Source organism: Melanerpes formicivorus, unplaced genomic scaffold, assembly GCF_026170545.1.
Source record: "Melanerpes formicivorus ecotype bairdi unplaced genomic scaffold, bMelFor1.0.p_v2 SCAF_39, whole genome shotgun sequence".
NCBI classification, from domain to species: Eukaryota; Metazoa; Chordata; class Aves; order Piciformes; family Picidae; genus Melanerpes; species Melanerpes formicivorus.
This window is the reverse complement of record NW_027142391.1, coordinates 4,920,120-4,946,655: the sequence shown is the minus strand read 5'-3', so window position 1 is coordinate 4,946,655 and position 26,536 is coordinate 4,920,120. Positions and strand designations below refer to the sequence as shown.

General features: G+C 46.6%; 3 protein-coding genes across 26 annotated transcripts in view; 2 read left to right on the top strand and 1 right to left on the bottom strand.

The window, feature by feature from the left end:
- The first annotated feature begins 598 nt into the window (after positions 1–598).
- Positions 599–12,328, top strand: PGD (phosphogluconate dehydrogenase). Its single transcript, XM_068158396.1, has 13 exons — positions 599–706; positions 1,678–1,753; positions 2,177–2,356; positions 2,493–2,558; positions 3,640–3,758; positions 5,174–5,247; positions 5,614–5,744; positions 6,203–6,392; positions 8,788–8,918; positions 9,410–9,543; positions 10,300–10,399; positions 11,491–11,613; positions 12,019–12,328. The coding sequence occupies exons 1-13, from the start codon at positions 699–701 to the stop codon at positions 12,136–12,138; spliced, it is 1,452 nt and encodes a 483-aa protein (XP_068014497.1). The 5' UTR covers positions 599–698; the 3' UTR covers positions 12,139–12,328.
- A 969-nt stretch (positions 12,329–13,297) lies between these two features.
- CENPS (centromere protein S) lies at positions 13,298–19,086 on the top strand. Its single transcript, XM_068158397.1, has 5 exons — positions 13,298–13,398; positions 13,660–13,783; positions 15,079–15,112; positions 15,715–15,781; positions 16,119–19,086. The coding sequence occupies exons 1-5, from the start codon at positions 13,357–13,359 to the stop codon at positions 16,272–16,274; spliced, it is 423 nt and encodes a 140-aa protein (XP_068014498.1). The 5' UTR covers positions 13,298–13,356; the 3' UTR covers positions 16,275–19,086.
- The window catches only part of KIF1B (kinesin family member 1B), a 92,968-nt gene continuing 85,013 nt past the window's right edge, over positions 18,582–26,536 (bottom strand). For all 24 annotated transcript variants that reach the window (XM_068158365.1, XM_068158369.1, XM_068158367.1 and 21 more), the window contains 5 exons: positions 26,274–26,395; positions 25,374–25,523; positions 24,684–24,876; positions 23,982–24,100; positions 18,582–23,249 (listed from right to left, as the gene is read on the bottom strand). In XM_068158365.1, the coding sequence (XP_068014466.1) occupies positions 23,207–23,249; positions 23,982–24,100; positions 24,684–24,876; positions 25,374–25,523; positions 26,274–26,395 (627 nt within the window). In that variant the 3' untranslated portion in view covers positions 18,582–23,206. The remainder of the gene's footprint in view (positions 23,250–23,981; positions 24,101–24,683; positions 24,877–25,373; positions 25,524–26,273; positions 26,396–26,536) is intronic.

Sequence of the window (26,536 nt, the reverse complement as noted above, 5' to 3'; positions counted from 1 at the left end):
TGTATTTAACCTGTCCAAAGTATTTAGGCAGAGCTCCTGTTCGTACTGGTGACCCTGCAGCTGCCACAAGGCACTGCACCGGACAAGGCTGAACAGCAGAGGGCGCAGTGAGCCGCTTGGGTGTGCTGCGGAAGTTTGATCTGCTGGACAGCGGTGTAGGGAAAGGGGCCTGGGGGTCCCAATGGGCAGAAAGATGACCATGAGCCAGAAATGTGCTCTTGTGGCCAAGAAGGCCAGTGGCTTCCTGAGGTGTGTTAGAACCTGCCTGGATGCGTTTCTGTGCGACTTAACGGTGACTGTGCTGTGGCATGGAGGTTGGACTAAAGTGATCCTTGGAGGTCTCTTCCAACACCTCACATTCTGTGATTATGAGCTCTGTGGGCAAAGGTGTGTCAGGGAATCCCTGTAGATCGTTCTCAGCGAGGACAGCTCTGGTCTGACGGGCGGTGGCGGGGCGTCAGTTCCCAAAGTGCTGCTTGCCTGGCGTGGACGCTTTAAGGGGGCGTGGCCCCAGAAGCATCGGCCCATGGGCGGGGGGCGGGGCTGGACGCAAAAGCCAATGGGTTCCCCCCGCCTCTTCCCGCCCCGCCTACGCTGCTGGGGGTCGGCCGGGCGCGCGTCTTAGGCCGAGTCCCGAGAGTCGCCGCCGCCGCCTGCAGCTGACCTCAGAGCCCCGCAGCTCCTTCAGTGCCGTCGCCATGGCTGAGTGAGTGCCGGTGTCCCTCCGCGAGTGGGAGCCTCGGCATAACCTTTGGGGGTGGCGGGCAGCACCGACACCGGCCCGTGGTGATGTGAGAGCTGGGGATGCCCCCTGCTCAGGGGAAGGGCCCTAATGAGCGTTAGCGGGGAGTGGGAAGGCGCCCTGGGGAGAGCCAGCAGCGTGTCCCCGTGGGCGACTAGGAGGCGGGAGCCTGCGGCCATTGCCGTCTGCCGAGGCTGGTGTTGGGGAAGCGGGTGATGCTGTGCGGTCCCCGCTTTCCTGGATGTCTGGTTCCGCGTTGTGCCGGGAGGAAGAAGGAGAATGTATGAGGCCCTCGAGATGATTTATCACCGTTGGAGGTTGTCCGATGGCTGAGGGACCAACGAGGAGCATTGGCCACTTGGCTCAGAAATTTATTGTCAAAATCCAGGAGTAGTCAGCTTCGGAGTCATGGCTATGAAGCAGGAAACTTGTTCCTGACCCGAGGAACAGAGGTAGACAGGTTGGGTCTTTGCGAGCACCCCCCTCACAAGCCGAATTAGGCAGCCCCGAGCAGAGAATCTTGCTTTCCTCTTTTCCTTTACTCACCCGGTGTTCAGATGTGGTACAGCATCTGTAAATATGGAGCTAGATTCATCAGTAACAGATCAGAGCCACTCAGTTTCCCTCCTTGCTTCCTGGTGCAGTGTTTTCCCTAGTTTACTTTTCTTACCATCTACCTGGGAGGAAGTCTGTGTGACTTGGAACATGCTGTATGTTGGGTCTCTGCTCTGTCACCTGGACTGACTGAGCCACAAAGATGTCTTGCTGTAATGTCCTGCAGAATCAATCCAGACTGCGTGCAGCAGTGTTTGGTTGAAAGGGGTGGGTTAGCCTAGCAGCTAGCTGGGTCAGAACTGCCTGACAGAGGGTATGGTGCTAGTGCAAGTTCACTGCTAATCAAACTTACCTGTCATTTTTGCTCTTCCACATTCCAGAGCTGATATTGCTTTGATTGGGCTGGCTGTGATGGGGCAAAACCTTATTTTAAATATGAACGACCATGGCTTTGTGGTAAGTGAAGGAAAATGTTGTTCAAAAAGGCTGACTCAGTAGCACTTGGGATGGGAGCTGAACATTTTCAGGGTGTTGGTTTGGTTTCCTTGTTTCCTTCTGATGCTCTAATGAGTGGTGTTTCCTCCTTTTAGCTATAATCTAGCCTGCCCGTTGCCAGAGAGGTGCGGTGCATGCCTGTACTCAGCCAGCCACTTGATGTGTTAGTTATGCACCATTTTTCCCTGAAGTTTGCTTTGGGCTTGGCCATTGAGCACAGGTTCTGAAGGCACTTGTAAAGACATGCTGCACTGTGTCTTTAGGGAAGGTGGAAGTGGCAGAGCATGTCATGTTGAACCTTGCTTGTGTAACTTGTAGTTTGAGCTAAAGTAACTGTCCTGTTGGCAGCTTTTATTAACATGCCTTCATGCTCCCCCTGCCCAGGTTTGTGCTTTTAACAGGACAGTTTCCAAGGTGGATGACTTTCTGGCCAATGAGGCCAAGGGAACCAAAGTGATAGGTGCTCACAGCCTGGAAGAGATGGTCTCTAAGTTAAAGAAGCCCCGTCGCATTATCTTGCTGGTGAAAGCTGGAAGTGCAGTGGATGATTTCATCAATAAATTGGTGAGGCAAACATTCTTTCTACCTGTGCCTTCTTGCTGTCTTTTGCAGAAAGTTCCTCTGGATGATCTCAATCATTTGTCATTAATAAAGTTTTGAGTGCATGACGTAAACCAAAACACTGATTTCTTTTTGGCAGGTGCCATTGTTGGAGCCTGGAGACATCATAATTGATGGTGGGAATTCTGAGTACAGAGATACCACAGTAAGTCTCACTTCTACCTTGAGTGGATGAATCAAATACACAAGATTCTTTCCCCTCTGATCATCAGGACAGTCCATCAATAAGATGACATCTCCCCTCTGCTCAGGGTAGGCTAAGCTGAATTATCTCTGCAAAACTAAATCATGGAGCCTACCAAGAAGCAATTTTTACAGTAGTTAAGGACTGTTCTCTCAATATGTATTGGAAAAAGTTGCCCAGATTATGAAAGAATATTTTTATTGGCAACTTCCAAAGAGTGAAGGCCTTTAGAGAAACATGTTACAATCTTAAAAGAGTTTTCAGGGAGACTTGACTACCTAAGGACATGCATGGATTCATTATCTCCCAATCCTACACAACCACAGGAAAATAAGACAGAACTGCTGGTTTGGCTGTTTTGGTAGTGGAAACAGTGGAGTAATTGTTTGGTTTGGGAAAAAGATAAAAAGAAAGCCTACTTCAGGCTGTAACTGTAGAAGTTATGTTAGCATATCTGGGATGCTTGCATGAAAATACTCCATTCAAATTAGTACTTCTGAGTCTTAGAAGGGGTACTGGTATTAGTCTGTCTGCTTTGGCATCCTGATCTTGGGGAAGTGAGGTGGATATGCCAGTGTGAAAAACAGGTACTGGATGTGAATTGATACTCAAGAGAGCTTGCAGCTCCCCTTAGGGATCTCAGTCTGTTCTGCTCTCCCACTCAGAAGGAATTAGTTTCCCTTATAGTTGTCCATGCTTGCACCTTCACACTGCAATGAACCCAGCAACTCTACCTTGGGCCTAATCTGCCTCCCTCACATCTTTGCACACAGCATGCATCACCTGACACTTAATGCTAAGCCTTTTCCAACCTCAGTGCCAGTATAAAGGCTTTGTTTTCTCAGCACATCTCTTTTGCAAGGATCCATGTCAAAGCAACAGGAAGTTTCCTAACATTGACTTTGGTGTATGAAGAAGGTTTCTCTGAGTCATGTCCAAAGTACAATTGAAAATCTGATTTTGGGGCTGAATTGCTACCCCCTGTTTGTAAGGCTCTGGCATTAAAAGAAATTCAATGCTGCTGCTGTGCTCTTTGTTCCAGAGGCGTTGTAAGGAGCTAAAGGAAAAGGGCATCTTGTTTGTCGGAAGTGGTGTTAGTGGGGGAGAGGAGGGTGCCAGATATGGTCCCTCACTCATGCCAGGAGGAGCCAAAGAAGCCTGGTAAGCATGAGTTAGTCTATTCTTTTTCAGAATGCTCTGCAACAATCTTCTATTCACATTGACAGCTGAGAGGGGGAAGGAGGGAGGGTGTGGGTGTGGAGAGAACAAGATATGTTGCCATCTCACTTCCTCAAGGCTCAAGATTTCTCAACCTAACTGAGGTCCTGGGACAGTGCTGAGTTTCCATGGCAGGCAAAACAAAGGCAGGTTTTTCTTCAGGAAATTCACTGCCAAAAGTTGGACCTACAGAAATCTGAAGGAGAGAAAGGGCTTTTGCTTACATTTTGAACAAACACTATTTCTTGATTATGACTTTTCTTTAGGGTTCATACACACATGGTAAGCTGTTAACCATGGCACAGGAAGCAGCAAACATCCCTGCAAGGACACAGATTACAAAAGGAAATTTCAGTTCTTACTTGTACTGAATGCAGTACAAATTATTTCAGTATTTATTTGTACTGAATATTTTTTGCAGGTTTCTGCCAGTGCTGTGCTGTTTTGTACTCCTGTTAGTGTGAGGGGCTGTACATCACTGCCCATATTTGACTTTATCCCTAGTTGCCCATTCTGTCTGTAAATGCAAAAAGAAAAAGTGTGTCTGGGCTTTACCTGAGCTTTAGGATCTTTCAAGTCCCTGTCCCTTTGTGTTAGCATTTCATACCAATATCAGCCTGTTCCGATTTGGTGGCACAAAGCCAGAAACAGCACAGCAGTAATCTGGTCATGGTTTTGCTATACACAGCTCAGTAAAGACAGCTTCCATGTGCCACACTTTACCTGAACTTTGTCCTCCACCCTCTTTCACAGCATTTCTAGCCCACGGGCCACCCCTGCTCCTTTCCCAGTGGTTGCTTTAAGTTGCTCCAAACTTGGCAGGCTGTAAGGCTATCCTGTTGGCAAAGAAATTTACTACACTTGGGGAGTCTGGCAATGGCAAAAGCTCCTAATTACCACAATAATGCAGATAATTACATCCTGACTTGCATTCATGGAGTTTCTTCCCTCCTTCCCTTTCCTCCAGATCATGCTGGATTCTTCTTGTGGCTATAAAACAGAATGACATTTTGTTTCAACTGCCACTGATCCTCTCTGAGTGTGAGCCTCTGTCCTAATCTGCCTCTATTTTCCCATTTCTAAAGTTGAGAAGATAACATTTGGGCTCCTTTAGGTACATTAAGCTTGTCTGCACAGTGTTGTGTGACATGTTCTGTCCTCATTTCTAGTTCTGGGAGAAACATCCCTTTTGTTTGTCATTGCTGTGTGGTGGGGCTGTCAGTCTGCAGCATGCCCTCACCCCAGACTGCCTTTTGGTAGGTTAGAGAAGGATGCATTGTACCAAGGGATTTTTATTCCTTATTTGTAGTGTTTGTGTCTTCTGCCAATCTGCTGAGGCATATTATTTCTCCCCACAGGCCCCACATCAAGACCATATTTCAAAGCATTGCTGCTAAAGTGGGACGTGGGGAACCTTGTTGTGACTGGGTAGGTATTTATTTGATACTGAGCTTTACATGTGGTTAAATTCATGCTTAGGTAGTTTGGTTGCTGAAGCTCATGCCTGCTTGTCCTTAACAAAACCAGTGGTGTTGGTGGGTTGATTTTTCTGGCTGAATGCTTTCAACTCAAATCTGCCATCTCTGGTAAGTTACCTCATAGAATGAGAAGACAAAATTATGTGGCTTGGTTGTGTGCTGGGGGTACTGACTGGATCTGTGACCCACAGTGTTTTCAGTTAGCACTGGGCTTCCTTCCTTCCCTCAAGCAGAAGGAAGCCACAGGGAGGTAATTCAACATTGGAAATGGTGACAGCACTGTGGCTGATGGCATTTTTTTGATGTTCCCTGACAGGTAGGAGATGAGGGTGCTGGACACTTTGTGAAGATGGTGCACAATGGGATTGAATATGGAGACATGCAGTTGATCTGTGAGGCCTATCACCTGATGAAAGATGTGCTGGGCATGCAGCATGATGAGATGTCAAAGGTGAGCTCTAGTTTTATGTCTTGCTTTCTTGAGCCAAGGGCAGTGCCCAATATTCCTGCACTTCCAATGAGGTAGGGAGCATCACTCACATGCACCTGAATGTAGAAGCTGTCCAAACTCTCCCATTCTACAGCTTATTTCTCCCAGGAAGCACCTTCTTGGGCAGAGATGTGAACTACCTTGTCTGGAAAAAGCTTCCCAGTTGGAGATGGGTGCTCTGCAGCTCCCAGTCGAGGGTGGGCTCCTTCCACTGCAGGGCACCAGCACAGTGTTGCTGAAATCATTGGTAGATGTGGCAGTGTACCAGTAACTGAGATAGCATGGCCCCCTTCTGTGTGTATACATCTGTGTATACATGTATCAGTCAATCAGTATGTGGATATGTGCAGTACATAGGTAGTAAATCAGGGTGTCTGTAATAATACATAGGTGTGTATACACTTCTTATCTTCTTGCAGGTGTTTCAGGAATGGAATAAGACTGAGCTGGACTCTTTCCTGATTGAAATCACAGCAAATATTCTCAAATTCAAAGACACTGATGGCAAGTACCTCCTCCCAAAGATTAAGGACAGTGCAGGACAAAAAGGCACAGGAAAGTGGACAGCCATTTCTGCCCTGGAATATGGAGTCCCTGTCACACTCATAGGTAACTGATTCTTTGATCTGGCTTTCTCTTTCCTACCTGTGTGTGCCATATTGTGGTGATGAGATGCTAATAGATGATTTCACTGGGGCTTGGCTCACCAAAGAACCTCTTCTAGTTGCAACTGATGCAGTCTCTCTGTCCTTGAGAGCTTGTTTTCACCTTGTTTCTCAGTGTGGTTAGTCCTGTTACCATGCCTTTGTCTGGGGTATCCTCACAGTGCTGGTGACAGTGCTGGATTTGGTGAGAGATGAATGTTCAATGCAATGCTAGAGGTGTCGCCCTGGGCTGATGCAAAGTTCCTTTCAGTAATCATCCACCTTATCTGCTACTCCAAAACCCATCACAGCCTTAAAAAGCATTTAAAAAAGAGAAAAAAGCTGGGGGCAGGAAACCCTCAAAACCTCACTGCTTGATAAGTACTTCTCCTTCTGAAGGCCAGAGAGTTACTTTTCAGATCCCTACCCAAGACTTCTGTTTCTGTGTTTTCAGCATAACTCACCTAACCCAGCATCAGAGTAACTAAAGAGGCTGTTCTGGGTTAAGGAGCTCAGACGTGGTTTTGAGGGCAGTGGCAGGCTGCTGCCCTGTGGTGGTGGCTGCTGTTTTGCCACCACAACAGCTGATTTTGATGTTTCTTTATACACTCTGGGCTGCTGCTGGTTTGTCTTTTGTGACTAAGAAAGCTGCTGCTCCAAAGCCAAACTAAGATGATGGGAATGTATTTAGTAATTGCTTTATGTCCTTAAGTTATCCCTAATTTACCTACTCATTTAACAGTCTTGTTACCTACCTTACATTAACCTGGCCTCTGAATGGACTGGGGACACAAGGGGTGTAACACACCTTCAACGTTCTGAGACTGCTCTCTCACCATAGGTCCAGTGTAGACTTTCCCATTGAGTAAATAAGATGACTCAACAGCTTCTTTGCTCTCAGATTGCCTTTAGTCTTCGTACTTTGTCTAGTCCTTTCTCCTTTGCCTTGGCTGGTCAAGCGCTGTTGTGTTAGAAGATAAGAAAAACTATCACTGGAGGAGCGTGCAGTTCTAGCTGCTGGAGACACTGGGCTGCAGCCCAGTGAGGTTTTTACAAAACATCTTTTGTCAATGATTTTGGTGTTCTACTGCAGCTATAGTCTTTCAGTTCTAGGCTTGAAACAGTGTTTCTCTCTTGTGCTGTTAATATTCTCCCAAGGGTGGAGGAGACACTGCCTGCTTAGTCCTGAGCAGTGCCAGGGAGCGTTGTTAGGTAAGGACGAGTCGATAGGGAACTGTGCAACAGCCCTTGTGCAAACGCTCTCAGGGCAGTGGCTGTGCACGTGGTTTTACTGCATGGGCATGACTTGCAGACTTGTAAAAGCAGAGTCATGCTGCTCCTGCCTTTTCCTGGTTTCCCCCTACACCAATTCTCCCCAGGGCAGAAGGAAGTTTGTACAGAAATGGAAAGGAGCCAGTTCTGATTTTGATACACTCTGTTAATCCTGCTGCAGGGAGGATCTACCCTCTTGTGGAAACATTGCTCAGTCCTCTGCTTTTTTTTGGTTGGGTGGGGGCTTGATTTTTTTTTTCTTTGTTATTATTATTTGCTAACTCATGACTCACTTAAAAGGTGGAAGAAGAGCAGTGTGAAGACTATAATGAACTCACTTGCCCTTCCTCTATCAGACCCTGAAAAATAAACTTCCCCCCTCCCCCCTTAACCATAGTGTCTTCAGTTGCAAATAAGTACAACTTAAACCAGCATCATTAGGAATTAACTGAGTCAGATCAAGAGATTGGCATCCAGGCTTTCTTTTTAGGAGCTCCTTATCCCTGCTGAATGGCATTTGGTAACCTGCTTAGTGATGTTATAAAACTTTCTTTTGGGTGTCTGAATACCAGTGCTAGGGGCCCACCAGGTTTGTATAACTTATTTCCTCTGACTTGCTGATTGACTCTCGGTTCTAACTGCTCTTATTTTACGTGCATGTATTTTAAAGCACACCTAGTTAATGTGAGCTGGCATTTATGCAACAGCTTTTTATCTTCAGAGCATGATAGAATTATCAGTGATGTCTTCAGCCCTGCCTGTCCCTAGACTGCAGTGCAACACTTTCTGTCTTTTATAGGCAGAAAAACATTTTAAAGTCAATCTTTAAGAGCTGATGGAGGTTTCTGAAGATAAATTTTCATGCGGATGACTTGTGGCTTTTTCTTTCTTAATCATTTGAAAGCTGGACCAGCCAATGTTTGCCCAGTGCTGAGTTTGGTCCCTCAGTGCTGTTTCTGCTGTAATTAATTTGTACACCTCTCCTCCCAAGTGACCCTTGCACTTTGGTGGCTCATTGGCACAAGCATCTCAGACCTAACTGTCAGCTGAACTTCCTAATGATCTGCCCTTTCCTACCACACTTCAAGGTGAAGCTGTGTTTGCACGCTGCCTGTCTTCCCTCAAGGATGAGAGAGTACAGGCCAGTAAGCTGCTGGATGGGCCCAAAATGACTCAGTTCAGTGGGAACAAGAAGGCCTTCCTGGAGGACATCCGCAAGGTGAGTCATCACGCGTGCCCGAGGGCTGTATGAAAGCTGCATATCAGGGCAGGTTCTGGATGCTGTGAACTGTGGTGAGGAGCTCCTGGGTTTACACTTCCTGACAACTGGTTCCTGCTTTCACCTATCACTGTATAGTGGTGTCCACAAAGCACAGTGTGACCAATTCCTTACCTGACCAAAGGATGATGCTGAAGGAATTCAGATCTAAGCCACAGTGATTAACTGGGGTGCAGAGATCATAATTCATGCACAGGAGCTTCGTTTTTCACCTTTTGATACTCCTGTCTTTGTAATGGGGATAACAGCTGTTGATCTCTCTCTGTTGAGACCAACTAGGACATTTTGCTTCTCAAATAGCTGGAATGTGGCTGCTGTACTTGGTCCTGGGGAGATGTGGACTAAACAGAGCATGTAGATTGTGAAGTTTCTCATTCAGCTTTGTGGGACTTCACCTGGAATGTGAATTTATTATTTTAATTTTTTGTTAGGCCCTGTATGCTTCCAAGATCATCTCATATGCTCAAGGCTTCATGCTGCTGAGACAAGCTGCCAAAGAATTTGGCTGGACACTGAATTATGGTGGCATTGCATTGATGTGGAGGGGAGGCTGCATCATCAGAAGGTAATTAAGATGAAGAGGTAATTTAGATGCTGAGGGGAGAGGAGCAGACAATTTGGTTTATGCTGTGCTAGACTGACAAGCCCAGAGCTTGGAAAATTCATGGAGTTGATCTGCTGATGAGATAAGGGCAACAAGGCTGGGGAGAGGCCTTGAGCACAAGCCCTATGAGGAGAGGCTGAGGGAGCTGGGATTGTTTAGCCTGGAGAAGAGGAGGCTCAGGGGTGACCTCATTGCCCTCTACAACTACCTGAAAGGTGGTTGTAGCCAGGAAGGGATTGGCCTCTTCTCCCAGGCAACCAGCACCAGAACAAGGGGACACAGTCTCAGGCTGCGCCAGGGGAGGTTTAGACTTGAGGTGAGGAGAAAGTTCTTCACCGAGCGAGTCATTCGTCATTGGAATGTGCTGCCCAGGGAGGTGGTGGAGTCACCATCCCTGGAGGTGTTCAAGGGGAGATTGGACGTGGCACTTGGTGCCATGGTCTGGTCATGGGGTCTGTGTTGATAGGTTGGACTCGATGATCCTCAAGGTCTCTTCCAACCTTAGTTATACTGTGATGCTAAGAGGCACCAAAGGTTACCAGATGAAGCCAGTTGTCTGGTAGTGTAGCTGCTCCAGGTTGTCATTGTTTTGTTTGCATCTTTCTCAGAATTTGGAATCTGAGTTTGGCTGAGTCAAATTTTGGCGTTGTAAATTTTGGAGTCTGGGCCTTTGAAAGCTGTGAAATTTCATTCCTGGTTTACATGTGTTCTGTCTAGTGTGTTCCTGGGGAAAATCAAAGATGCTTTTGATCGAAACCCTGAGCTCCAGAACTTGCTGTTGGATGATTTCTTTAAGTCAGCCATTGAAGACTGTCAGGTGAGTTTCTAAGGAAGGAAGAGCATAAAAGCAGTAGTTTAGTCTGGACTTTTTCAGCTTCTTTCCCAGTTGTTGCCTTCACAAGTGTATTTAGACTGAAAAATGAGAAGGTAGAGAACATCCTTGAAACCTATTTATACAGCATCCTTAATCCCAAAGATCTGTAAACAATCCTTAAGCTCTTAGGGACAGTGCATGTGTGTCTGGAGACACATAATGTATGGGTGTAGGAATTCATTGTCTAGCCAAGCTACTATTAGAAAATTAAGGTTTCCATTTGACTATTACAGAAGAGCCCTAGGCACAAATCTAGCAGTTCAGAACCACCACAATGTCAGGAAAAGATGTCTAGCCTGTGTGAACACTCCCAACGCTGCCCTGTGTCTTGTGCCTACTGTGCACTGCAGTTTCAGCTGTGCAGAATACACAGCTCTGTGCTATTGCCATTGTTTGCAGCAGCACCAAAATGACAGTGTCCCTGACCTGCCCTTCTTTAGACCTGGGTCTCTCCAAACAGTGGCCTGATTTAGATGGAGCTGACAGGCAGAACTAAAACCAGATGATCTGACCAACAAAGAAGTCATCTGTTATTAATAATTCTTTTAACTGAAGCCATTCCATGCAGGTTACTAATTCAGATGTACAGTTGAGGTGAGGATTATCCACGTGTCTGTTTGAAGTATGGTGCTGACCTCTTATGCCCTTGGGTGGGCTTTGTGCTGTGCTAGATTAGAAGTCTTGAAAGTGCCTCAGTGTTTGCTCCAGACGTTCCCCACCGTGTTCATGCTTTGGGGATGCACTGACTACGTTGCTGTGAAAGAACAGCATCCTCGCTCGAGGCTGTGGTTTGATTGCTTGTGAAGTATATGGCTGCACTTACTGTCCTGTTTGTTAACTCTGTCTTCCTTGCCATTATTTTGTTCATGTAAAATCAGGAGTCTCCTCCTGCTTTTGCTCAGACTTGGTCAGTGGATTTTGTATGAGGTGAAACAGCACATGCCCTTGTACTGCAGTAGTTCACATGTCTGCACATACCTTTTGAGCAAACACTGATTTGTTGCTTCTCCTCTGCTCATTTTCCCCTCTCTCAGGACTCATGGCGACGTGTGATCAGTACTGGAGTACAGATTGGCATCCCTATGCCCTGCTTCACTACAGCACTTTCTTTTTATGATGGGTACAGGCATGAAATATTGCCAGCTAACCTGATTCAGGTAGGTGCCTGGGAGAGTGCAGCAAGGAGATACTTGCTTATGGTGAAGGTGACACAGAGCTCTGGAGCATGCTGCCCAGGAAGGTTGTGGAGTCTCCTTCTCTGGAGACTTTCCAAACCTGCCTGGCTGTGTTCCTATGTATCACACAGTATCACCAAGGTTGGAAGAGACCTCAAAGATCATCGAGTCCAACCTGTCACCACAGACCTCATGACTAGACCTGTCCTAGGTGATCCTGCTTTGGCAGGGGAGTTGGACTCGATAGTCTTTGGAGGTCCTTTCCAACTTGTAACATTCTGTGATTTTTGTGATTCTAGTATTTCTGTAGTTCAGTATCAGTAGATACAACATCTAGTACCCATCTGCCTGTGACATTCATGTCTGTCCTGTCTGTTCCTGCTCTAGGCTCAGCGTGATTACTTTGGTGCACACACGTACGAGCTGCTGTTGAAGCCAGGTGTATTCATCCATACCAACTGGACAGGCCACGGGGGAAGTGTGTCCTCCTCTGCCTACAATGTCTAATTGAAATGGTTCTTCTTGAAGCTAAGACACTCTAGATCTTAGATTTTCCTCCTAAAACATCACTTTTTACTGTACTGTGCTAGAACTTGTGTTTGGACACTTTTGTAATAACTTGTGGGTATATTTCTTATATCAGCACATATATATATATATCATGTAAGAAAGTGAAATAAATGTACTTATAACTGTATTGAGGTGTTTTCTTCCCACTGCTGCTGTCCAAAACTGGAAAAAATGTCTGTGCAGCATTTATCATTTTATAATGATAATATTTTTATTGTATTATAGTGCATAAACTCATAGGAAGCAAGATAGAGATGACTGCATGTCAGTAACTGCTGAAGTGGAGAGTGGCAGACAGCAGTTGCTGCATGAGATTCGAGGGAGGTAAAGGCTTGCTTTTAGTTGCCATTTTGTAGCCCTTCTGCCTCCAGCCATTGTTCCCAGTTTTAAGCTCTGATGTAAAGTGTTGGTTTAGCTGTGTGGTTGCATTCTCCTCCCCGAATCTCCTCTTCCCATGGGGGCAATAAAAAATTGACCCTATTTGAGATCCCACACAAAATTGACCCTGTTTGTGTTCCTCTTAATGCAATCTCCCTGCCATTCACCTTCAGGACTTCGGAAATCTCATCTGCCTGCCCCACCCTCTTTCTGTTCTCGGAACCTCTCAAGGGTTAAGTTTTGTGCTGTGCACTGATTTTGAATTACTTTTTTGCTCCATTTCTGTGTAGTTACCAATTTAGTAGTCGCTGGGGGGACATTTAGAGTGGGTAGTAGGAAAAATAGGCATTGGAACGGGCTGCCCAGGGAGGCAGTGGAGTCACCATCCCGGGAGGCGTTCACAGCAGGTATGGAGAGGGCACTTCAGGACGTGGTTTAGGGGCCGTGGTGCTGGGAGGTTGACGGTTGGTCTTTTTCAACCGTTGTGATTCTGTGCCTAAACCCGGACTGTGCCCAAACCCGGACTGTGCCCAAGGTAGCTGCCTCACAGGGTACCGCCCAAGGCGGTCTGCAGCCCCTCCCCGTGCGGGGCATTTGTTTTCCTCGCCGGTAGCAGAGTACCCTGTTCAGCACCAGGCGGCAGCCGCGGGCCTGGCCGCGGCGCTTTCCTCAGGCCGGGCGGGGCTGGGGCTCCGACATGGCGGCGGCGCAGCCCCGCCCCGCCCCGCGCGCTGGGCGGGAAACCTCCCTGAGGGCCGGGCCGCGGCGGGGCTCGCCATGGAAGCGGAGGACGGCGAGGAGCGGCTCCTGCTCACACAGGTACGGCGGCGTTGGTTCCCCCACCTCATGCCCAGGCCCACAGCCCCGGCCCCCCTCCTACCGTGTCGAGGGTGGCCCTCAGCGCCTCCGGGGAGAGAGCCGTCCGGGACAAGCTGGAGCCGGGGCCGGGGGTGCGGGGCGCGGTGGTAAAGGCGCGCTGCTGCAGGGGGGGCGTTGCGTTCGTTTAAGCTGTTGATGACTTCCGAGCGATTGATGTCAGCGTGCAGAGAGCTGACCTGGCACTGCCTTGCGTCCTTGCAGAGGCTGAAGGCTGCGGTGCACTACACGGTTGGCTGCCTGTGTCAGGATGTGGCAGAAGACAAAGCCATGCAGTTCAGCAAGCAAACCATCGCAGCCATCTCGGAGATCACCTTCAGGCAGTGCGGTACAGAAGTCTGCACATCATCCAATTACTTAGGAGCCATGGCTTTAAAACACCAGCGCTGGAGCTAGGTGTCGGTAGTGCCTTGTGCCTCGCGTTACAGCTTTACAAGGAATAGCGATTCCGTTGTTCAGACTCGGAGAAAGCATTGAAATTGTGTGGAAATCCTGCGTGGGTCACCGCTGTGTGGTGCCGCAGAGAGGCGCCGGACAACCAGTTAGACACAGTCCCTTCCACCTGCGGTGGCTGACTTGCAGTTACACCTTGGGCCAGCTAGAACTGTTAGGGGTTTCTTCCTAACCAAAGTTTCATAGTTTCAGTCAGGGTTGGAAGGGACCACAAGGATCATCCAGTTCCAACCCCCCTGCCATGGGCAGGGACACCCCACACTAGATCAGCCTGGCCAGAGCCTCATCCAGCCTGGGCTTAAACACCTCCAGGGACAGGGCCCCAACCACCTCCCTGGACAACCCATTCCAGGGCTTCACCACTCTCATGGTGAAGAACTTCCTCCTCACCTCCAGCCTGAATCTCCCCACCTCCAGCTTCATTCCCCCTAGTCCTATCACTACCTGAGATCCTGAGAAGTCCTTCCCCAGCCTTCCTGTAGGCCCCCTTCAGATACTGGAAGGCCACAATGAGGTCACCTCGGAGCCTTCTCTTCTGCAGACTGAACAGCCCCAACTCCTTCAGTCTGTCCTCATAGGAGAGGTGCTCCAGCCCTCTGATCATCCCTGTGGCCCTTCTCTGGACACGTTCCAGCACCTCCACATCCCTCTTGTAATAGGGGCTCCAGAACTGGACACAGTACTCCAGGTGGGGTCTCACCAGGGCTGAGCAGAGGGGGAGGATCACCTCCCTCGACCTGCTGGCCACACTTCTCCTGATGCAGCCCAGGATCTGATTGGCTTTGCAGGCTGCAAGTGCACACTGAGAGCTCATGTTGAGCTTTTTGTCCACCAGCACCCCCAAGTCTCTCTCCTCAGGGCTACTCTCCAGCCAGTCACTGCCCAGCCTGTATTTGTGCCTGGGATTGCCTCGACCCAGATGCAGGACCCTGCACTTGCTCTTATTGAACTTCATGAGGTTGCCTTGTGCCCACCTCTCCAGCCTGTCAAGGTCCCTCTGGATGGATCCCTTCCCTCCAGCGTGTCTGCTGCACCACACAGCTTGGTGTCATCAGCAAGCTTGCTGAGGGTGCACTCAATGCCACTGTCCATGGCACCCACAGAGATGTTGAACAAGACAGGTCCCATGTTAGCATGTTTAACTATGTGTCACCTTTGTGTTTTCTCCAGAGACCTTTGCAAAAGACCTCGAAATGTTTGCAAGGTAGGTACCAGAACACTCAATTGTTACCAAGGCATCGGGTTGTTGGTTTTTTCATCCAGCTCCAATAAGTAGATAATCTTTGAAATAAATCTGGGAACTCGAGATTTAAAAGAGTTTTACTGGCTGATTAAATAATAACTGTGAAGTTAGGAAAGAGATATTCACCTGATCTTCCTGATCTTGGAAGTTCATTTACGTGGTACAAGCGATTGCTTAGATTAATGACTGTGTGTAAGTACTGAATACATTGATGCACAGCAGCAGTGGAGTGACAGATGCTTAGGAGCATGCCTGTGCTTCATCTGCTTGCTCCTAGGGGGTAAAGGAATATTTTAAGTAGTCAAAATTTAATACAGTGACCTGCTGGCAAGTAAGAGGGGATGGAGCAGAGGGACTTCAAGTATAGTTGCTGAATTCTAACTGTTCTTACACAGGAGGTGTGGGAATTTACACAAATGACTGTGTAAAGTAACTTTTTGTATATTATAGTTTGGCTCACTGTGTCACTGTAAAGCACCTTTAGTTACAGTGTTCTGAACTGTGTGGTCTCTTAAACCAGTGCTGGCAAACCCCTTGAGGGGTCTCTTTCCACTGTTGTTCAGGCATGCAAAGCGGAGCACAGTCACTACAGAGGATGTGAAGCTTTTGGCTAGACGGAGCAACTCTTTGGTGAGCTTCACTGCATTTTGTCTTGCAACACTCCTGGACCAATTGGTTCATTCCTAAGAGCATTTGAATAATGGCTACAGATGCTGAAGCAACTGTGGTTAAGCAATTTCCCTGGCTTGATGGATGGGCACAAGGCAATGATTTTTAGTGGTTTTTTCTTGTTTTGTTCCACTCTGCCTCACTGTGGGAGCACAGATCAGATTGCAGCTCCAGCAGCAATGTTCATGTTGCAACAGGGCTGCTGAGGTTCCAAGTACAAAAGAGCAGCAAACAGATGCATTACTGCATTGTCAGTCTTGCAAGTAAATGATGTTGCTGATTAGTTTATTGTTCTCAGCTAAAGTATATCACCCAGAAGAGTGACGAGCTTGCAGCAAGTACCATGGAGCAAAAGGAAAAGAAGAAAAAGAAGTTCATTGCAGGTAAAGGAAGGAGAACTTCTGAGGAACAAGGAGCAGCTGTGCCTGAAAGTGAAGATTCCAACATGGCATGATTCTGGCCATTTTCTCCTACTACCCTAAAGGGACCAAAGCTCCCCTGTGGGAGAGGCTTCTTACAGGTTAGCAACAGTAATGATCTTTAGGTGTTCAGGTGAACATGGTTGGGTGGATTGTTTTGGCATAAAAATGAAAGGTCTGTTAGAATCCAGTAAAGCTTACAGCCAAAATGCCTTCATTGCTTACAAAAGGTCTCTTGTTAAAAAGAAAATACTTTAGAGAGAGTGTTCTGCTTTAAACTATTTATTTAATCACAACACCTCAGCATGTGCAACTCCCTCCATGCTGCCCCTGAATTTCTTCAATGATTGTTTGACCCTTCTTCCTTGCTTCTGTTTTTGCTTGGATATTTCAAATATTATGGTTCTAAGAGCCAGAGCTGTGACTTTTGACTATTAAAACATGTTCTGTGTCATCTCTCACCAGTGACACTGCTGTTCTACAATCTTTCATTCCATTTATGATTTTACTCTAGTAACATGATGGTCAGAAATGTCACCACTGCATTCTGCTGGGTCACCAAAAGCCAGTCTAAAGACTTAAGGTCTTGGCCTCATGAGACCTCTTTCTTCAAGTCTTTGGTTTTTCTTGAAGGCTACAGCTTGGGGCAATTCCCAAAAGCTGAGTTTGGAATCATCAGGTTCTGATTTTAGTAATGTTCATACCTTAAATGCTACCCCAAGATTAAGAAGGTACCAGAGTTTTTCATTGTCCATGAGAACTCCTAGGGGTAGCCTTGCTCCTTGTTTAAAACCCTTCTCATGAAAGGAGAGTGCACTTCCTAGGCTAATCACTCAGCTAAACACGACACAGTGGAGTAAGAGTAATGCTCTGGACTCCTTATATGTGCTCCCTTTTATTCTGGCTCTTTGAGCTATCAAGCAGTAGTACATAGGGGGAAAAAAAGCCCTTTTTAGGCTGTAACTATCCCATATTGATCAAATAAGACCAAGTGCTGCAGTGCAGAAGAAAACAGAAATGGCACAAATCTCCATCTCTGGCCTATAGCAATTTTCACATGATGGCCTTTAAATCCTCCCTTTCCCCTATCCCAAACTGTTCTACTCCCAGGGATGAGATCTCTCTTAGAATTCTTCTACTGATTAATGTAGACAACAAACAGAAAATGTCTTCTGGGCATACCAGTGCTTAGCTTTTTGTTTAGCTTTTTATGCCAACATACATTACCTGCTTTCTTCAGGTTCAGGAGCCTTTATTTACTTCAGTGGGCCCCTGGGAGATGGAGCAGCTTTTTCCTGGCACTCTTAAGGACCCCTGCCACCTTCCTACAAGAATGATCAGCATGGTCTCTCTGACTCCATCTCAACATTGGCCTGGGAGTCAGGCAGGGCATTAGTTATTCCTAGCACAGGATTGTTAAGTAGATGTGGAAAACCAGGGGAAGGAAGGGGTTTGCCTCTTGTGCAGCTTGAGGAGTAGAATTTCCAATGCCAAGCTGAGCTTATAAAAAGCAAAAGCATGGCAGCTTTGAGCAGGACTGAAAAACTGGTTTCTAATGGAGAGAGTGGTGATGACAAGCTGAGGCTTTTGCCTTGCTGACAGCTATTCTGCTCAACGCTTGCGGTTTCACCTGGCACCCAGCGTAATTAGTTTGGAGTGCAATAGGGCATGCTTCAAAACCTGCTAATGCACAGCCAAAGAGGCTGCTCCACAGGATCACAGAAGGTTAGGGCTTGGAAGGGACCTCCAACCTCAAGTCAAATGCCCCTGCCAGAGCCAGACACAATATTCCAGATGTGGCTTCCCCCAGGGCAGCATAGAGGGGGAGGAGAGCCTCTCTTGACCTACTAATCACAGCCCTTCCAATCCACCACAGGGTGCCATCAATCTTCTTGGCCCCAGGGGCATACTGCTGGCTCTTGGTCATCCTGTTGTCCACCAGGACCTCTAGGTTCTTTTCCCTTACGCTGCTCTCCAACAGGTCAGGCCCCGGCCTGTACTGGTTTGTGGGTTTGTTCTTTCCCAGATGCAAGACCCTGCCCTTGCTGGATTTCATTCCATTTCTCCCCACCCAATTCTCCAGCCTGCCCAGGTCTGGCTGAACAGCAGCAGTGTGCTGCGTCAGCCACTCCTCCTAGTTCAGTGTCATCAGCAAACTTGTTGGCAGTGCCCTCTGTGTCTTCATCCAGGCTGCTGCCGAATATACTGAACAGTTCTGGTCTTACATGCCTCAAGAACAGCCAAGACAAATTTCCTTTCACAAAAGCATAAGCTTGTTAGGGACACATACTGAAACCAAGTCATCCAAGCAGGTAATGAAAACCCAAGGGAAGGAGCAGGCATCCTGTCTGCTAATGCACTGGTTGTACCTTTATTGTTTCACCTCGGTCACTAACAGTTCAGTGGTGCAAGGTTACCATACACAGTTAGATATCTGCATTGCACACCTAAGGCTATACAGCAAATGGATCAGAATTAGTACAAATACATGAACTATATTTACATTTTGTATACTCAAGCTCCAAATATCAGATATATTTACAAAATAAAATAGGAAAATGAAACCTGAAATTAATGTACAGTGTTGCTGATACACTCCTTCGCCGGGATGAAATCGGTTTGCAGAGAGTTGTTCAAGAAGGCCACTTATACAGCATATACCTTGTGTACAGAGATTGCACAGGGAAATGGGGACCAAAATGAAAACCCAAAGCATGTGTTTCAGTGCAGCAGCAGGCCTGCTGGCCAAACCGAAGGGCCTTCATCAACTGCACGTGAAGAATGGACAAGCAGAGTGGAAAATTAAGACTTGATCCTGGGAAGTGCTGATCACTCAAGACCCCCTCTGCTTCTAGCCCCCAGGTTCAAGGCAAGCAAGAGGTAGTTCAGTACTGCTCAGGATCAGGCCACTAACTTGGCAACACCAAGAACTGAAGACTTAGGACCTCCACACCCTCAGTTTTCTGAAAACACAGCTGAGGCTGTGAGTTTAAAACCTGTTCCAATAACATTGGACACAACCATCTGGTTAGTCTTGGACTGGTTTTGATTTTGAATACTTAAGAGCGCATAAATGGCCTTCTGAACAAAAGAGAGTCAATCCTGCTCTTGAAGAGCTGATGTTTTTAAACAAGGAAGCACAAAATCAATACATTCCTGCTACATACAGTGCAGTTCAGACCACACCTTGGGCTCGCTGAGCACAATGGAGAGATGCAATGCGCGCGTTGGAGCCCCTTGTTGAAGCCCACTCAGCAAACCGTTCCAGAGCAGCATCAGCTTCCTTCTCCAAGCAGCAGGTTCATAGCTGCATCTTCAACAGAAACACCTCCCACAGTCTAAACAAACACAAACTAAGGCTGTGCAAGAGTACCAGACAGCTGTGTAATGCAGAGGCAGGGTTAGCTGATTGTGTAGTACCAGTGGGTGTTACTCCAAAGCTAATCCTCTTTCTTACCTAATGTGCAATTAATTACAGATGTATAAATATACATTACATGAAATTAAATCCCTGTAAATTAGACAACAAGCAGCAAAAAGTGAAGTCTTTGCTTTGAAATACCTTGCTTATCAGTAGTAAGGACTATTAGACACTGACCAACAAACCCAAATCTTCTCTCAGTGGTTTGGAAATAGTATTCCCCTTCCCTTTTGCATCCACAATATAGGAATCTTTGAAAAGGTACTTAAAGTGCAGCTCCAAAATACAGTAGAGGAGGTTTGATTTAGTTTCAAAATATCCAGAAAGCTCCAACACCAACAACTTGGCTTCAGTGAACAAATAAAGCTCATTTTCTCCTTCCGTTTAGCAAGGAACATTAAAACCCCCAAACCACAGCAGTTTCACACCACTCCCTCCGAGAAATGCCTGTCAGGTTTGCTCCCAGGGCTGTGCTCAGTGGGCTGGCTGGCCCACAGCAGGATCCCTGGTCTATAGCAGCTGAGTCCCAGGAGCTGGCTGACTCCAGGACTTCACCTCCAGGCAGCAGGTAATCAACAGTGGGGTTTAAATGTCCAGGGAAGGCAGCTTAGCACATTCTTCCCTTCTTGTTGGACTAGATCAAAAAAGCTTTCCAGTGATTGGAATCCAGTTTGGGAGTTTTGTTTGTTGGGCTTTGGGTTTCTTTTTCTTTTCTTTCCTTTTTTTCTTTGTTATACTCTTAAAGAAAACTTGAGTTGATTTCAGTCCCCAGTTTTAAGTAGGGAAACTGACGTCCCAAAGTAGGCTTCAATAACTGGTGACAGCCCAAAACCAGTAATGCCCATTTGAAGTCCACACAGCAAGAACCTGTTTTGTCACAGATTGTGAAGCTTTAAGAGAGACTGATGCTTAAAAACAACATTTTGCTCTTCTGATGATCTGTTAGCTACACGGACATCGAGTCACTAGAAGTCTTTAGACTGAAGAGTTACATTTATGCAACACAGCTGTAACATTTGCAGCTCTGTATAAAACAAGCCTCTGTCTCTTCCTGCTTTTGAAGGAAGATCCCTTAGCCGTGTCTCTCTGCAGTACATCCTCTTAGCTCATTTTCTGGCTTACCCAAAGCAAAGACTTAGCAAACTACTTCTCTTCTATTTAGAAAAAACAAAATCCAAAACAAAACAAACAAACAAAAAAACCCCACTCGAACCCAAAATGCTCTCAGTGTGTCCAAAATACCACCACTAAGTCGCTCTCCTCCTCAAACTGGTTCCATCCTTCTAAACAGTGGTGATGGCAGCAATAACTTAGTGCTTACAATTAACCTAATTCTTGAGATCGGCTTAAATTAGCCTGGGGAGCGCTCTGCAGCACCAGCACACTGGAAGAGCATTATCATCCATTGCATAACAAAGAAACAACATCACTGTATTAAGAGACACACAATTAAACAATACAAAACCAGAAGAAAAGAACAAAAACCACATTCCTATTACACTCCTGGGTCCCCAGGATGCTCCCTCACTCTGGCTTCCAGTTCTGAAATAAATCTGAGGACCACAGCAGACAGCACAAGCACACGATGTAGCTTGAGCACTAGCTCAGAACATGTAAAGGTATGTCCTAGCAAGGGTCAGACTCCACCTCCCCACTCCTCTGCCAGCCATGCTTTCAGGAGGTCTCCCTATGCATTGCACTTCAGTGAAGAATGAAAACCCCACAAAGCTGATGCCAGTCCCATGTCCACTTCTGGCCACAGAATTCCCAGTGTATGGCATGACCTGTCGATGGGAGAGCTGAATCAAAATGACCTTCTTGAGCTGGAGTGTACCTAGATGTGCCTACTGGAATAGTGGACCAAACCCTTTTACCTCTCCTTTGAGAGGTCAGAACCTCAGGATCAAATTCCTGTACGTTCCCTGGGATCACAGCAAGCCCTAGCAGTGCCCAAGGTTAGTTAAGAATAGCACAGCAGGCTGAAACATAGTAAAGGGAAAAGAATCAAGACCCCATCCTCCACAAAAACCTAACTAAGAAAGGTGAGTTCACTTCTCAGAAAGGAAATTCCTTCTGCTTTTCCTTCTTGGGGCAAGGACCAAAACTTTGGCCCTTGTAGGTCAAGAACTACTACCCAGGTGATGTCCAATCATTGCACCCCACTGACCAGGACTAGATCTGTCCTCCAGGAAGGATTAATTCTGAAGTTGTAATTAACTAACTAGGGGGTTCTGGCTGCTGAAAATTGTAGCAGGGAAATTAGAAGACATTCAACAGTTATTCCAAAGGAAGTGAAAGTGTCCTGCAGTTCCCTGGAGGACACTGCAAGTACCAGGTCTAGGAAGTATATTCTAGCCAGAGGATGCTTTCCCCATGAAGAGATGGGATCTGAGGGTCACAGATAAGGGGTGCACGCACAAATCAGGCCTTCCAGAGCGATGCAGTAGAGCAGCCTGTCCTCAGCTACTAGTGACAACTCCAAACCTCTTCCGAGAGAGAACGCGAGGTCAGGACTGAAAGCAGAACGAGGAGACGCTGCCCTCTTGCGGTGGTCTCCTGAAAGCGCTCCAGGGAACAACCACCCTGTCCTGTCTCGGCTCAATGCTCTCCATTTGTCAAATACGAAGCTGGGCATCTAAAACTTTAGGGATTATACCTAGGATTTCAGCTATGTGACTTACTTTTCCTCACATCAGCACAAGTTCTGTCTCCTCAGCTCAGTTCAGAGGCAGAGGAGTGAGTGTTAATGTTCTGGGAAAGCCACGCACCGTTCACCTGCAACCCCACAGCAAGAGTCTGAAGGCAGATTGTTCTTGCCAGCCCCTCCTGGTTTGTTCCCTACCTTTTTCCAGCTCATACCTTAGCCTGTTTGACCCTGGCAAAATCAAAACCTTGCATAAAGTCCAAACTCCAGTCTGCCCAGATAGATTTGTCCAATATCAGCTTTCAACAGTTCAAATTGGAGGCTGGATCCAGAAAGCCTGAGGAGCTATTGCAGTTCCTGGCTGGGTAATGCCGACATAGAAGAATTTATCTTTCCCTGGCACTAGAACTTTGCCCTGAGGGAACCAATGACTACTGCCAAGTCACAAACTGACTGAATAACCTGCAGCAGTCCAGACAGACAACAATGGACAGTGGGACAGACACCAAAAGGTCAGTTGGAATGGGAATACAATTGTTATAAGAAAAAATAAATAGCTTTTTTTTTCCTTTTCAGAGTCGTGCAGAATCAATTTTTCTTTTTCTTTTTTTCTTTTTTTTACTTTTTTTTTGCCTTTTCTTTTTTTCTTTTTTTTTTTTGCCTTTTTTTTCCTCTTTTTGTTTGGCCACATGCTACTAGTATGATCCTCAGCACAAGTGAAAAGAAACAAAACTGGGTCAGAATACCCAGCAAATGTGCCGAAGGAGCTGGGAAGGTAGGGGATGTTAAGCCACAGGATTACATACAAGAGAAACTGTCAAGAATCACAAAGAGAAAATGAGAGGTAACACTTTATCTACTAGAGGTGAGTTGGGGAGAAGAGACGAGAACATTACATGGACTCAGTACTTCAGCTGGCCCGTGCGTCTTCGAGCCAGTTTTGACCTGCAGAAGAAACAAACAAAACAGGAATTGCTGAATTCTGGAAGTTCATTTTCGCTCCCTCCCCAGTTTGTCTTTTCAAAAGCCCTTTGGCATCATCCCAGTTTACTCCACGTGTTTAGAAAGCACAAATCAAGGGCTGTCAGGAGAAAGACTTCTCGCTTCTGCTGTGCTCCTTTAAAGGAGGACAGGGTCTCTTAAGGACTGCACTGTCATTGGTTTTTCATTACTTTTTTTCATTGAAAGGAAGAGCAACTGCAGCATAAGATCTCTCCAGCAAGTAGGGGATGTCTGTGATCTGTTTAAGGGAAAGCTTCTAGAGAAGTTCAAAAGAAGGGGAAGGAAATGAGACTTTCTCCTTCAGCTCACAATCCAGAGACTGGAAAGTCAGCCCAGAGCTGCCTGCACAGAGGCAGTGAGGAGCTTTACACATTTATAAACCAGCAACCCAAGGAAAGCTTCCTGGGGCCTCCAAAGGCAGTACTGCATGAAGCACAGCACACAAGTTCAAACTGGATACACCTGCTAAGAATGCCACAAGCCAAAGCAACAGCCACTGAAATACAGGGCTTGGTTGATCCTGTTTCCTGTGGCTGCCCACTTCCCTCCCCCCTCCAGTTCACTCATCTTGTCAAGTTCTTCAGAACAAGACTACCTTCTGTCACCCTCTGCCTCCTTGCTTCTCTCACCACCTTCCTGCTTTGCAGCTCTGCCTGCCCACGAGCCGACTCTTACCGTATTGTGCCAGCGAGGAGTGGGTTGAAGGCATATAACCAATCATTCATGTCCTTGTCGTTGATGGCCTGCAGCAGGACCCCGCGATGCTTTGTGCACACACCGAATGTGTTGGGTGTCTAGAACAGTAAGGACAATTTAAAATACTGAAGTCTACAATCACAGAGGCTGATGCTTGCTTCTCCTCTAAGTCACACTCCTAAACTCCACAAGACCTGAGGGCTCTCATTTACATCTCCCTGGTCATTCCCAGGATTTTACTAGGGGCATCTCCTACAAAATACATTTTAACTCCCGAGTGTGGACTTCAAGAGCTGCTGAGCTGGACCAGCAAAGTTAATTTGTTTCCTGCAGGATGTTTGTGTATGTTGATTTGGTTTGGGTTTTTAATCAAATAAAACACAACCCCCCACAATACCAGCCTAATTAAACTCCAAACCCCAAGCACACAGATTGGTGCTACCAACACATGCCCATAAAAGCAAACACAGTGCTAACAGCAGTCTCTTGTGCAACTGTGGTCAGGGTTTCTGTGGTTTTGGACAAACTGGGAACTCTGTGGGCAGAATCATCAGATGCCAGACATTCTCCAAGGCACAGATGTGCTCTCCTCAGAGCAGAGATGACACACGGAGTATGGATGCACCACTACCTGTAATGCTCCAGCTCTATGGGTAAATAAACAACAGCTCTCAGACTGACCTTTACCATTGCCTGCTGATCCTCACTGTATTCCACCTGAGCTGTGGATAAGTTTATGATTCCTCTCTCCACAGGATCTTTGTCACTGTTGTAAATAAAAACATAGGGACGGCGAACCACCACAAAGTGCTTGGCCCAGGAGCTGGAGAGTGGCTCCTTGAAGTGGAGGTATCCTTTCTTTGAGACCACAGAGCTGGAAACAGACAAACCAAACCCACAAGTTAACAGCAATACATTTTGCCCTAAACAAGACACCTAATGAGCATCCCTATTAACTGCAAAACACTGTGTAAGACATTTGGTCCTGAATACATTCTGTCTGCACTAGAATTATGAAGAAGTCCCTCCAGAGCAAGCTGAAATCTGTCTTCAAGAACTATGCAAAAGTCTGACAGAAAGAAGGACCTACAATTTTCTCTACTTCAGTGAGCTTCAGCCACGTTTTGGATGCTAACAGACATTATATTTAAGTCACACAAATCCTGTTCATTCAGCAGATGCAGGGAATGAGTGCTGCAGAGATGAATTATCAACCCAGCCTTCATCAATCTTGCCTCCCAGCATACAGGAATCTCCAGTTCTGCTGTCACCTGTCTAATTTACCTTCCTCAAACAAGACAAAGAAACTACAGATCCCACAAAGTCTTTATGACAGCTCAGGAGTCCATGAGCACACAACAGAGAACTTACCCTGGTCTGATTTCCTCAATATCAGGAACAAGATTTAGGAACTCATTCTTTCCAGCTCTGGCAAGATAAGAAGATTCCACTGCAGGAATTATCTGGAACTGTTCAACTTCATGGCAGGGACTGGAGGCACGAGAATTTGCTTCTGGTGTCCTTTAAAAAAAGGCAGAGAAGGAAAACTAAATCACAAAAACCCAAATAATTGAGACAATGGAATTTCAGTGCATCCACAGCCTAGGCTGCCTTACAAGTTTCATCCTCCAGTCCAGATTTGTTGTATGACATCTCTTTGGGATCTCTCTACAATATCAAGTAGCATTTCCCTTGAATCTGTGCAGCAGAACTTGTAATAAATGCCAGTAAGTTGCTTTCCTACTAGTTCTCCTTTGTTTCTTTTGCCCAACACTCACAACACAGACATCTGTCTTACTGTGATGTAAAATGGACTCAAAGATGCTAAACTGAGAAGGCACAAATAAAGTGCCTTTAATTGAGTAGTTATTCCTTATTTCATGAGAAATATCTTCTACAGATACAGCTAAGAAAGACAAACGCAGATTTCTGGCCAAACTGGTCTGTCCTGTGCTGCTGTCAGTAGGTCTTTTTAACAGATCTCTGAAAAACACTTGTGGACTGACACACTGAAGAGACACTGGTCACTGGAATGACAAGTGTCTGGCTGTTCTTTCAGTACAGAGGGAAAACAACACACCTTCAAAATAAGGAAACAGGGCAATGTGATTGTGCAGTGTGATTGGACAAGGTAAGACAAGGGGGTTGTACTGAGACATATTTGAAAACAGGGAAAAGGAAGAAAGGGGAGGGGGGGAAGTCAGAAAACATAGCAAAGAGACTGGTGAAGCCCTGAGAAGCAATGTTTTAATAGTGATACTCTCTACTTACTTCTGGTCGATCGAATTGCACCTTGAATCCACCAGGGAAGGGCAGGTAGATGAAGGTGTGAGGGTAGCACTGCTGAAGCTCGACACTGATGGGTCCCTCCCGATGGGAGAAATATCTGACAGCTGCCAGGACAATGCAGGCAAAACGTTAGAGAAGGTTCTGTAGCTGCTGCTCAGCCCTGGCTCAGCATGCAGGGGGTCAGGCAACGCAAAGTTGTTTCTATCAGCCAGTGCCCTGCCCAGTAGTCAAGCTTTTGACATAAC

Coding starts and splice junctions, on each gene's coding strand:
- CENPS (XM_068158397.1), top strand. CDS start 13,357: ATGGAAGCGGAGGACGGCGAGGAGCGGCTCCTGCTCACACAG. Junction 13,399..13,659: donor AGCGGCTCCTGCTCACACAG/GTACGGCGGCGT, acceptor GCGTCCTTGCAG/AGGCTGAAGGCTGCGGTGCA. Junction 15,782..16,118: donor CTAGACGGAGCAACTCTTTG/GTGAGCTTCACT, acceptor TATTGTTCTCAG/CTAAAGTATATCACCCAGAA.
- PGD (XM_068158396.1), top strand. Junction 3,759..5,173: donor GGAGGAGCCAAAGAAGCCTG/GTAAGCATGAGT, acceptor TTCTCCCCACAG/GCCCCACATCAAGACCATAT. Junction 5,248..5,613: donor ACCTTGTTGTGACTGGGTAG/GTATTTATTTGA, acceptor CCTGACAGGTAG/GAGATGAGGGTGCTGGACAC.